The 13667-nt window shown below is 38.9% G+C and overlaps 1 protein-coding gene across 5 annotated transcripts in view; it reads left to right on the forward strand.

Moving 5' to 3' along the window:
• The window catches only part of PDE5A (phosphodiesterase 5A), a 142509-nt gene that overhangs the window by 93742 nt on the left and 35100 nt on the right, over positions 1-13667 (forward strand). For 4 of the 5 annotated variants that reach the window (XM_058721503.1, XM_058721500.1, XM_058721502.1 and 1 more), the window contains exon 12: positions 10771-10917. The exons of the other annotated variant lie outside the window; for it this stretch is intronic. In XM_058721503.1, the coding sequence (XP_058577486.1) occupies positions 10771-10917 (147 nt within the window). The remainder of the gene's footprint in view (positions 1-10770; positions 10918-13667) is intronic. 5 annotated transcript variants of the gene reach the window in all.

Below are 13667 nucleotides of genomic sequence, written 5' to 3' on the forward strand. Positions count from 1 at the left end.
AATCATTCAGTAGATTCTGGAAAATCTAGAGTTTTAGAGAGCCTATAATCTAGCCTGAAATAACATAACCTAAACTCCTTCAGTATCCAATAAGATTTTGCTTTCTTTCTTCTTAAAATGATTATGAAACTAAAAACAACTTAATAGTTGATGAAATACATAAAGAAGCCTAGGGCTAGAGAGAAACCAGGTTCAACTTCCAGCTCCATGATCTCAGGCAAATCTGTGACTTCTCTGTGTCTCAGATTCTTTATGTATAAAAAGAGGATAATAGAAGAATTTACCCTGCAGAGTTGTGACTGCAGTTCCTGGTACCTATGTGCCCAGGAAGTATTAGTTGTTAGTAGTGGTAACAGTGGGAGGAAAATCAGTTCTCAGTCTAGTAGTAGCAGCATCAAGATTTTGATGTACCTTGTCATGTTCCAAGTCTTTTTGCCTGAGCCCTTCTAATAATGTGCACTTCAATGAAGTGTACACTCATTTTTTAAATTAGTCTAAGTGGAAGAGGTAGGTGGACTATCTGGAAGAAAAATGTACCATGTGTTGTAAGAACAAGTGTAAACCTTTGTTTAAAGTTTAACCAGTTTTCTACTCGAGGGCAGTAATCTAGAATTGACCATTTTGAGTAACTTCTTGCCAGAGTTGCTAGGATATTGGTCATCGCTTTCCCATCATGAGTTTCCAGTGTTCTTGGAAGTGAATGAATCAAACTTTAATGAGACTTAAGACAAGCTGAAGCTGATTGTTAAAAAACTATAGTAATGAAATATTTATTGTGCAGACGAAAAGAATTCAACTATACTTAAAAATTTTTAAAGCAAATAAAATTCATAATTGAACTATAGGGTAAGAAAGCATATTCTATAATATATCTGTTGTTTCTGACACAGCATGGTTCATTATTAATGTTAACATTTGTATTATAACTCTTTGCCAAATTAAATTAAATTAAACTAAATATTATGGAGAACTGGTTAGGTGCTTGATGATATCAAAAAGATTTTCATTCACACATTTATATTTACCTTCTACTCTATGTGGGCTCCACATAACAATAAATAAGTCTCTACCCTCTTCGAACTTGAATAGTGAAGGACTGTATGTATAACATAATTATACAATATTATATGATTATAATCAGAAAAAAGGCTATAACTTTAAAGTGTAGGGCATTGTGAAATTATATAATATAGAGACATTCTAGAATATCTAGAATGGTCTGAGGTATATGTAGTAATTCACATAAGAGATGTGGCAAGTCTGTGATTTCATACTACACTGTAATTCAGCAACCTGCAAGGTAAGATTGAATCTAGGTTTTGGCTACATTAATGCTTCAAGAAATAGAATGTTTAGATTTGCAGTTAAGATCCAGAGCTCACTGCCTCCCATGGACACACCAAAACTACAACTACATATAAAACAACTTATCAGGGTGCCTGGGTGGCTCAGTCGATTAAGCGTCTGACTTCGGCTCAGGTCATGATCTCATGGTTTGTGAGCTCAATCCCCATGTCAGGCTCTGTGCTGACAGCTCAGAGCCAGAAGCCCACTTTGGAATCTGTGACTCCCTCTCTCTGCCCTTCTCCCGCTCACATTCTGTCTCTCAAAAAAGAAATGTTAAAAAATTGTTTTTGTTTAAAAACAACTATCTCCAAGAACAACTTGAAGACTAGCAGACCTAAGATTTTACATAACTAAGGATATAAAGAAATAGTCGCATCAAGATGACCAGGAGTGGCAAACAGGCAGAGACAGTCTACTAAACTCAGGACTCACACCTCCCCAGCATGGCAACAAATGGGAGGATATCATGACTGCAAAGGCCCTCTCTGAGGAACAGGGATCCAGTACTCACATTGGGTTCTCTGACCCAGGAAACCTGCACTGGGAAGATGAGCTCCCATAACATCTGGCTTTGAAAACCAGTGGGGCTTAAGTCCAGGAGAGCCAGAAGACAGCAGGAAATCAAGACTCCACTCATAAAGGGCATGTGCACAGTCTCACTTGCTCTGAGTCCCAGAGCAGAGGCAAGAATTTGAAAAGTACCTGTGTTACATGTGAATGAGATTCATTGACTAATTTAATTGACTAAATTTAGGGCACAGAACTAATTTGGGATCTGTTGGAACTTTATCCAGGGATAGAAGTACTGTGAATGCCATTTTCTTTTTCACTCCTCTTCTACCTACTTGTCCTGAGTAGCTGCCCTACCTAGCAGGTGCTGTTTCTGACACTATCCATCTACAGTGCTAGCACTGCTTGCCCTACCCTGGCATTTCCCTGAAAATTGCCTCACCCAACCCACCAGCTCTGGCCAGTGCTCCTCTCAAGTGGCTGTCTGCCCCACCACACCTGATGGGTGGCCTTGGTGACAGTGGCACTGCCCCAGGTAACCTCACCCCACCACAACCAGTGATTGGCCCTCCACCCTGCCACACCCAGAGGGTGGTGTTGGGTGGGATGGGTAACCAAGAGAGTTTCCACGACAGGGCCCCACAGGATAGTTTCTATATAGAGCTACTCCTTTGAGACAAGGAGACATAACTGATCTACTCAATATATAGAAGCAAACACAGAGAGTCAGGGGGCAAAATGAAGAGACAGAAAAATATGTTCCAAATGAAAGAACAAGACAAAACTGCAGAGAACAAATAAATGAAATGAACAATCCACCAGATAAAAAGTTCAAAGAAATGGTCATAATGATGCTTATTGATCTTGGGAGAAGAATGGTTGAATACAATGAGAACTTCAACAGAGAGATAGAAAATACAAAAGAGAGCCAATCAGCTGAAGAATACAATAACTGAAATGAAAAGCTAGAATCAACAGCAGATGCAGAAGTACAGATTCTCTAAGATTAGGGTAGGGGTAGGGGAGAATCACCCAATGAGAACCAAAAGAAAAGAAAATTTTTAAAAGTGACAATAGTTTAAGGGACAACATTAAGCATACTAACACTCACATTATAGGGGTTCCAGAAGGCGAAGAGAGAGAGAGAGGGACAGAAAACCTGCTTGAAGAAATAATGCCACAAAACTTCCCTAACCTGGTGAAGGAAGAAAACACTCAACTCCAGGAAGCACAGAGAGCCCCAAAAAGATGAACCCAAAGATACCCATACCAAGACACATTATAATCAAGATGTCTGAAGTTAAATATAAAGAGATAATTTTAAAAGCAGCAAGAGAAAAACAACTAGTTACATACAAGGGAGCCCCTATAAAATTATCAGCTGATATTTCAGCAGAAACTTTATACGCCAGAGGGAGTGGTATGATATATTCAAACTGCTGAAAGGAAAACAACAACAACAATAATATTCTACCTGGCAAGGTTATCATTCAGCATTGAAGGCGAGATAAGGAGATTCCTCAATAAGCAGAAGCTAAAGGAGTTTATCACCACTAAACTGACCTTACAAGAAACTTTAAAAGATACTTCATTAAATGGAAAAGGAAAAGCCATAATTAGCAATAAGAAAATTATTAAAGAAAAAAAATCTCACTGGTATAGGTAAAGATATAGTAAAGGTACTAGGTCAACAACTTATATAACTATTATGGGGTTTAAAAGACAAAAGTAATAAAAATTTTCTATATCTACAATAATTATTCAAAGAATACACAAAATATGTGTAAAATATGATGTCAAAAAATGTATTGGGGAGAGTGAAAATCTAATGCTTTAGAATGTGCTTGAACTTTAGTGACCATCAACTTAATACAGACTGGTATATACCTAGGAAGTTATATATGAACTTTATGGTAACCACAAATGAAATCCCTACAATAGATATACAAAAAATTGAGAGTAAGGAATAAAAACATAACCCTAAAGACAGTCACAAAATCATATGGGAAGAAAGCAAGAGAAAAAAAACAGAGAACTACAAAAACAACCAGAAAACAATCAACAAAATGGCAATAAGTACATATCTACATATCTGTCAGTAATTAAATGTAAATAGACTAAATGCTCCCATCAAAAGAAATAGGGTGGCTGAATAGGTTAAAAAAAAAAAAGACCAACTTATACATTACCTACAGAGACTCACTTGAGATGTAAAAACACAGATAGGGGTGCCTGGATGGCTCAAACAGTTGAGCATTTCAAGTCTTGATTTCAGCTCAGGTCATGATCCCAAGGTGGTGAGATTGAGCCCTGCATCAGGCTCTCTGCTGAACGTGGAGCCTGCTTAAGATTCTCTCTCTGTCCCTCTGCCCCCTCCCCTGCTCTTTCTCTCTAAAAAAATAAAAGCACACATAGAGTGAAAATGAAGGAATGGAAAAAGATATTTCATGCAGATAGAAGCAAAAAAAAAAAAAAAAAGCAAAATAGACTTTAAAACAAAGATTGTAACAAGAAAAAGAAAGGCATGACATAATGATGAAGGGATCACTCCAACAAGAGGGTTATCAAGTGTCTTTTCCAACCACAACTGTATGAACTAGAAATGAATTACAAGAAGAAAAGTGGAAAAAATACAGACACATGGAGGCTACACAATATGCTACTAAACAACCAATGGGTCAGTGAACAAATCAAAGAGGAAAGAAAAAAATTCCTAGAAATGAGTGAAAGAGTCGGACACTTAACTGACTGAGGCACCCAGTCACCCCCAATGGCATTTTTTACAGAACTCAAACAACTAATTCTAACATTTGCATGGTACCACAAAAGCCCCCCAATAACCAAAGCAACCTTGAGAAGGAAGAGCAAAGCTGGAGGAATCACTCTTGCTGTTTTCAGACTATACTACAAAGCTGAGTAATCAAAACAGTTTACTACTGGCACAAAAACAGTCACATAGACCAATGCAACTGACTAAAGAGTGCAGAAATCTGTGGTCAGGAGGTTTGAGGTCAGGAGGTCAATCAATGTATTGACCTATGGTTAATTGGTCTTCAACAAAGAAGGTAAGAATATACAACGGTTAAAAGACAGTCTCTTCAGTAAATGGTGTTGAGAAAACTGGACAGCTACGTGCAAAAGAATGAAAATGGGCCACTTATACTATATACAAAAATAAACTCAAAATGGATTAAAGACTTAAAGGTCATAGTGGAAACCATAAGACTCTTAGAAGAAAACATAGTCAATAAACTCTGACATCATCTGTCTCCTCAGGCAAGGGCAACAAAAGCAAAAATAAACAAATGGGACTATATCAAACAAGAACAGTTTTACATAACAAAACCAAAACAGAAAGGCAGCCTACTGAATGGAAGAAGATATTTGCAAATAACTTGTCTCTAGCTGTGAAAGTCCTAGATGGCATCTTCTTCCAGTAGAAGGTGCTTCCTCTCTATTGGAAACCTGTTGTTTAGTGTAGCCACCTTCATTAATTATCTTCACTAGATCTTCTGGAGAACTTCCTGCAGCTTCCACATCAGCACTTGCTGCTTCACCTTGCACTTGATGTTATGAAGAATTTTCTTTCTTTAAACCTCATGAGCCAACCTCTGCCAGCTTCAGACTTTTCTTCTGCAGCTTCTTCACCTCTCTCAGCCTTCACAGATCTGAAGAGAGTTAAGGTCTTGCTCTGGGATTAGGCTTTGATTTAAGGTAATGTTGTGGCTGGTTTGATCTTCCATCCAGACTACTAACGCTTTCTCCAAATCAACAAGAAGGCTATTTCACTTTCTTATCATTTGTGCCTTCGCAGGAGTAGCACTTTTACCTTCTTTCAAGAATTTTTTCCTTTTCATTCTCAACTTGGCTAACTAGAGCATGAGGCCTAGCTTTTGGCCTACCGTGGCTTTTGACATACCTTGCTCACTAAGCTTAATCATTTCTACTTTTCGATTCAAGTGAGAGATGGGCAGCTCATCCTTTCACTTGAACACTTAGAAGGCACTGCAGGGTTATTAATTGACCTCATTTCAATATTGTTGTGTCTCAGGGAATAGGGAGGCCTGAGGAGACGGAGAGAGAGAGAGATGGTGGAACAGCGGGCTGGTGAAGCAGTCAGAACACATACCACATTTACCGACTAAGTTTACCATCTTATGTGAGCACAGTTTGTGGTACCCCAAAGCAATTACAGTAGTAATATCAAAGATCACTTATCACAGATCATTATAACACATAGAATAATAATGGGAAAGTTTGAAATATTGTGAAAATTACCAAAATGTGACACAGAGACATGAAGAGAGCAGATGCTGTAGGAAAAAAATGGTGCTGACAGATTTCTCGATGCAGGGTTGCCATTAATCTTCAACTGTTTAAAAAAACAGACAAACACAATGTCTGCAAAATGCAGTAAAACAAAGTATGCCTGTAGTTCACTGAAGAAACCAAAACTAAGCTGGAACCCTGGCCGTAAAGGGAGCAGAGAAGTATATTTTTGAGTTTTCTAAACTCTTCAAAAAAATGAAGGCTCACCAGTAGAAGGTTGAAATAGATGCTGATGGAGTCTGATATAGTATCTCCCAAAGGGATGTACCAGTGAATGTTTCCCTGGTGCAGCTGGGAAGGATAAGAAAAGAACTAGCTATATGAAAACTTGGGGGGATGCATTCTAAGCAGAGGAAAAACAGTTAAAGAGGCCTGGAAGTGAGAAAGAGTATTAATCAACCTTAAAAACAAATGGCAAAAGTATAGACCTCCTCCCCCCACCAAAAAAAAAAAACCATGGTGATTTCAGGAAACTCAAATTTTCATTTAGAGCATTAATTACTACAGTAAGTAAAGGGGCTGCCACATACCCAGTCTAATCCTCCTCTACACTCATGCAGAGAGTGGTCCTCTGTTTAGCCAAGAGTTGTGGAAGATTCCTTTCTCTCATGTGTCAAGAAGCCTGACAGTGACACGAATGTGGAATTGAGCATGAAAAACACAACAGAGCCACAACAGCTACGGTGCATCCATCCATTTACCTTAAATGATGAGAGGGTCAGAGAGAGAGATTGAGCCTGGTACAGGAAGGTCAGTGGCAAGATTCAGGTGCCCCATACAGGGTGGCTTCTGGTTCCAAAAGAGAAGACAATAAGAGGTCCTGGAGTCCTGTGGCCAGAGAGAGAAATATACCATAATTTCAGAATATTAAACCTTAGAGACACTCTAATCCACCCCTGCCCCTTCATTTTACAGGTGAGAATTTGACAGAGTGGTTGAACATCTTGTTGAGGGTGATAAAGTCTATGGAACATCGGGACTAGAACCCCTTAATAGCAAACATACCGTTTTACCATGTGCTTCACTTAAAAGTCCCGCTTTTCATGGTCATTATCTAATGCTGAAATGCAAATGTGGTAGCTAATCTAGGATTTTGTTAGCTGGTGGTCAGTTTAACATTTAGCTCCATATCCGTCAAGATGGTGTTCAGAACAACTGCTTTTGAGTAACGATGGCAGAGAAATTAAAGTATTTTAAAAATTCTGAATACTACTACTTCCTTTAACCCAATCCAGCCCTACTCCCAAAGATATGTTTCATTCCACCCTTAGTGAATTTCACTGCCAAAGTTGGTTGTGTTTTTTAAAAATTTTGCAAAAATGGTGAAAAAGAGCCACAGCTTTAGAAAGAGGGTCATAAAAAACAGGAGGTCATAAAAACGTGACTTAAATGAAGAATCCCCTCTAAAGTGTCATGAAAGCTAGCCTAGTTTCTTCATTAGTTTGAGTGGCAGATCCAATTATAGAAGAAAAAAGATATTATACTATTGACCTTTTTACCAGATTGAATCTTTAACCCACTGGGCTTCGTGTACTTTTGCATTCCATATTTGGTTATTTTTGACACAGATTAAACTCCCAACTCTAGAAGAGCTCAACGATATTTGAATTAAGCAATAAAATATCTAAACACTGTTGCCTGGGGAGTCACAGACATTACGCTTCCATGTAGAGGAATAACCGGTATTTGTTGGGATTAGATGGTATGATAGTTGAACTGGATTATGCAACCAGAAGACACATACACGTTTATAAAATGTGCTTTATAAAATCTTTTTAAAAATGTTATTTCTGCTAGTCTTCAATACCACGATGCAATAAGTTATATTATCCCCTGCAGTCACTTAACAAAATAAGGTGTCACTAAAAGAAGCGATTGTGAAAATCCAGAATTATATATAACATAGCCTATCCCAGAAATACCACAAACCCTATTCTCTGCTATTAGTAAACTATAGAATATCTTGTTTTATAAAATGGGAAGTAATATTTACAGGTAATATGTTTTATCTAAAGTCACCTTTATCCCAAGACCTTTCGAGAAAAACGGAAAGTTGAATTGTCTTATGATGGTCAAAGAAGCAGTTTACAAGGGCTATAAATGACATCCAACTTTCTTATGGCTTGTTAGCAATCAGTTCCGAGAATTCTGAACCCATGTATCACTGACCACCATGTTCTGAAGGAAAATGTTTATACATCCCCACTGGATCATCTCTGAAAGGTTGAGTCCGTGGTGTGGTGTGATAGAACAAGCAAAAGATTCTTTTCTCTCACTAGAGGGTTTGGGAATCAGAGTGTCAAGGGGAGAGGCACAAGCTGTGTTGGCTGCCTTTGTCCCATAGCTTTTAGAATATCCTTTGTGGAAGGAAAGAAAACTTCTTCCATAAGAATAATGGTGCCCTAAGGAAAAAACATCTGTTCTCTTGTTGAGTGCAGTCTGTTTAAGGGAAACAGCAGCAATCTGCCTCGGGTTAAAAGGTGGGCTTATTCCCACCTCCACACTTCTGAGCTGCGCTCCAGTTGCCTGCTCCAATCTCTGATGTCGGAGGCGGAGGCCGGTGTAAACAATGAAGCCCTTTATCTAAACATTTAAATCCTCCTCTCTTCCCCTGTTTCAGCCCATGCAGTAGCCTGTGGAATTGACTTAAACAGAAGGCATATTTTCTTGTGAATTTTGGGCTTGGGAAAAAATTCTTAGTTTGGAATATGAAGAGGGGGGCATTAACTTAAAGTTTAAACATGCCTGGTATACAAGAGTACAATATAAAGGTCAAGCGAGCAGGAGAATGGGCTAGCACCCCAAGATTGGTTGGGGAAAGCTGTGGATTGCTTCATGAGATTTTATTATTTTGATCTTTTTACTTCCCAAAAGATGGAGGTAAAGTGGAGTAGTGATATCCTAGATACTCATAGGAAAAGTAAGGGGTTTGGAGGGAGATGAGGAAAAGACATTAAGGGGAAGAAATTGGGTTCAGATTTCCTAATTTGTCTTCTCTCTGCCTGGCACCAAGTTAAAGCCTCTTTTCATCAGGTAGATTGCAGTCCAATCTGGCTAAAGCAGTTGAAGTGCTGGGAGGGAATGGTCAAGGGGGTGAAGGAATGGGGTTCCTGCATGTTCTGATGCCCACAGGGGCCTGATAGGAAATCTAAGAGACAAGCCTGAAAGTTCTGCTCAGTCTGAGGGAGGCAGGTGCCCTGGCCTTGGCCAGTGTTGCTTCATGAGAATTGGGGCTCGGAATGGCCTGATTTTTCCGAAGCCAGAAATCCTTTTTTGCTGTCGTTGTTAAAATCTCCCAAATTTTTAAATAGTATAACAGATTGGAATGTATTTGCCAGGTCGGCTAGTTTTCCAACTCAAGTTAATGGGCTTCCCCCTCTTTGGAGGTTTTGGGACCTTAAAACTGGAACTTATGACTCATAGAAAGTGAAGGGAATAAAATTTTTCCCTCTCACTCATTTAATAAATGTTCATGTCAACAAATACCAAAGCTGTATCCATCAGTAGTCACAGTGGATACAAAGATGGGTACAAAGATACAGTCCTGCCTATAGATCCCACTGTACTTAGGAGACAGATAAACGGGAAATTACATTATAGTGAACTTCCTGTAATTAAACAGGTATTCCCAAGGTGGGGTCCGCTCTGAAGGGCATCCAGTCTTTTTTTGGATGGGAGCTGTGTCTTAAAGGAGTCCATCAGTTAAAGAGAGTAGGTACTTTATCGGAGAAGCAGGAGGTACAAAAAGCAGGTGAAAAAGAGCAAGGTATATGTGAAGAATTCAGGGGTGTTTACTACAATTAAATGATAATCGAATCAAAACCAATGATACTAATTAAAAAACAGATCCTCCTCCAAAAAACAAAACTGGCTTCTCAAGACCCATCCCAGATCTCCTGAGTCAGAATCACTGAGGTATTTTTTAGTAGGCACTCTAGGTGACTCATGATCAGGCTTGGGTGACTTCTTCTCAAGTAGAGATGGTGTCAAATCTGAAAATAGCATAGTTCGCCTGGATTCGAAGCTGGGCTCCATTCCTTAACTAGCTGGCTATTATGGGTAAGGCAGTTAGCCTCTCTGTGCTTAAAGCTTCTGTACTTGAAAAATAGAGCTAGAGTGTCAACTTAATAAGATTGTCTTGAGAATTCAATACTTAGAACATTATCGTTATCCTGCTCACCACTTGATTCCCAGCCCATAGTACTGGGACAGGTCCAGAATAATTACTCAGTAAATATCTGCTGAATGACTAAGACTAAGTGGATATAAACGGGCCAGATCACTGGAGTCCTTAGTTTTGCTTATTATTGTAGGTACAACCTCAGGGTAGTCACCGTCTCTCCTCTACCTAATCTTCCTGGAACCATATTAGTTACCCACACCTCCCCCAGTGATTCATTTGAAAAACAAAACCAAAAAACAGAAGTAGCTCCTATACCAAAAGATTTCTAGAGTACACATTAGAAAGAAAAAATAAACACAATGTACTATTTCCCTGTAGTAAAGTGAGAAAACTTTGTGAACCACTGCTGCTTTATAAAATTAACAGCTTTATTTCATTTTGTTCTTCTCTCTTCACCTAAGGTTGCTGTTGTACCATCTGCTCAGACACTTAAAATTACTGACTTCAGTTTCAGTGACTTTGAGCTGTCTGACCTAGAAACGGCACTGTGTACAATTCGGATGTTCACTGACCTCAACCTTGTGCAGAACTTCCAGATGAAACATGAGGTAGGAATAAGTCATGTCCTTTGGAAAAGTGAAAAGTGTGTGTTTGTGTGTGTGTGTGTGTCTGTGTGTGTGTCTGTGTGTGTCTGGTGTGTTAAGAGAGAATTAGTATGAATAGGGATTTTTAAGTCTCAGCAATTAATATACTGTCACCTAATGCATCCCTGAGATTTTCAAAGAAAAATGATCAACCCTAACAAGACACGTATTGGATTTTTACTATGCATCAAACACCAGGTGGAAGAATAGGGGACATTATCCCCAATAGTGGGAGCAGGATGTACAAAGCCAGGAGGACAGAGTGGGGATGGGCTGGGAGCCTTAGTGGAGGGGGAGTGAGAGTGGCAAGGGAAGCAAGTGGAGAGGAAGGTTACGATGCAAATCATATGTAACCTTGTAAGCTGTTCAGGGGAATTTGGATTTTATTCTGAAAAACAGTGGTGAGTCACTGAAGAATTTTAAACGGAAGTAACTTGATCTCATTGCAGAGGTTATGATCACACAGGCCAGGGAAGGACCAAAACAGAGTGAACTCCTTTGGAAATAAGGGAGTACAGGCGCTTGATGTGAAGCCAAGCTTGTGGTTCGAACAAGAGGGGTTACCTCTGTGGGGTGTGGATGAAAACCGATTTTAACCCCTGTTGATTACTTATTCACCTCTCAGAAAACAGCAAGACTTCAGGCAGAATCTTCTAATACCAGCTGCAGAGTGCAGGGAAAATCTTCATAATGGCTATGTGTATTAGCATCAAAGAATAAGGGAGAATAGAAAGGATTGTTTGAAAACAAAATGTAGTAATTTACCTTTAAAGTTGTTTTTTTTTGGTTTGTTTGTTCTTTCCCTGGTCAGTTGAATTTCTAGTCTTCTTATACAGATTTCCTGTCTGGAAATTTAAATACCTTGAAGGCCTCTACTATTTAGCAATCCATTAATTCATAAAATGAAAATTTATTAACATAAACAGTGTACCCAGCACTGTGCTAAGTATTCATTTGAGCGAAGAGCTGTCCTGCTCTCAAAAGCCTCACACAGTTAGGAATGAAAACTCAGGACTAATAGAGCTAACGGTAATATAGTGTCATTTATGGTATTCTTGGGGTATTCTTTCTTAAATTTAGCCAAAGTTTCTATTACTCTTGGATGAAAACAAAGAACTACTATCTGTGAAGTCTAATTAATACTTCACTCTTGCTAGAACATGTTGATTAAGGGATATCATGTCATTTGATTATTTCAAGAAGCCCTCAAGAAAGGTTCTCTGGTTGTTATTGTCTCTGTTTTCAAATGAAGAAATTCAGATAGCATGATAAGAGTAAAAAGGTCATGAATTTTGAGTTATAGCCCTACTAGTGAGTAGCTCTTATTTCCTTAAGCACTTAATCTCTCAAGTTCTCGGTTTCACAGTCTGTTAGTTGGGGATAATGGTATGACTTCCTTATGAGGGTCTTGTGAGAATGACACATGCATCGATGTGATTGTCTGTTTGTATGCATGTGGATGTGTGTAGATGGTGTTTTGCTGCTTAACACAGTACCTAAGACAGTTGTAGAGTACATGTCACTTCTTCCTTCCTTCAGCCAAATTTGACAATGGTTGTATCACCCCATCCAATTTCTCTACTATAGGTTATAGGCTCATTTAAAAAAAAATTAATGTTTATTTTTGAGAGAGAGAGAGAGAGAGAGAGAGAGAGAGAGCAGGGGAGGGGCAGAGAGAGAGGGAGACACAGAATCCAAAGCAGGCTCCAAGCCGTCAGCACAGAGCCCGACGCGGAGCTTGAACCCACCAACCATGAGATCATGACTTGAGCCCAAGTCGGACCCTCAACCCACTGAGCCTCCCAGGCGCCCCTTATAGGGCTCATTTTTAATAGCCTTTTCTATTAATGGAATAAAGACCTCATTTAAGGCCAGTTCTAAATGTGAATCTCGGTTCTGCTTCTTACTAGTTACAGGACCTTAAAAAGCAAGATAGCATTTCAAATCCCTTTCCATTCTCAGATTTCCTTACTTTAAACTAGCAATGATGCTGTTTAAAGGGCCTGGCCAGGACAAAGGAATGTGATCCTTTTACCTGTTTATGAAATTCTTATAAGTTGACTTATTTCTTAAAAACCCATACGTTTTCAGATAGCATTTGAGTGTCGCATATGAAGATAGTCACTCAGAATTTCTTTAGCAATCTTTATTCTTACCTTTCCTTCAATTTTTTACTATTAGGCAGATAATTTTCCTCTGTATCTCATTCATTTACTCTCCTTTTCTGTTTGATTAACTACTATTCTGATTCTGGCAAACATCAATTTGAATAGCAGTCATTCTGATTGACCTTCCTGCCTTAGTGACTCTTCTGTCATGTTTATTTCAGATATTCTTGTCAGTATAGTTTTAGGATGATAAAATTAAAACGTTATTGCTGGTGAAGATGTTAGCATCATGACAAAGAATATTTCCTACTGAAAGATATGTCAAGTCTTCATGTCTCTTCTTGGCTTCCAGATCTTGAGTCACTCTCCTATTAACATCACAACCATTGCTCTTGCTCATCTATGAAATGGACTTTTGACTCAACTTGAACAAATCTGCATGTGCTGTGCTTATTTTCACATTCTGTCTGTTACATGTCATTCCTCCTGAATGGACTGTCCCACTTGAAAGTCTGCCCCACTTCCTGCCACAACATGCTTTTCTCTTCCTCAGAGCCTGATTCAACCTTAGGTTTAACTTCACTCCACTTGGAATACTGTTGAAAA

This window comes from Neofelis nebulosa, chromosome 3, assembly GCF_028018385.1.
Source record: "Neofelis nebulosa isolate mNeoNeb1 chromosome 3, mNeoNeb1.pri, whole genome shotgun sequence".
Classification (NCBI taxonomy): Eukaryota; Metazoa; Chordata; class Mammalia; order Carnivora; family Felidae; genus Neofelis; species Neofelis nebulosa.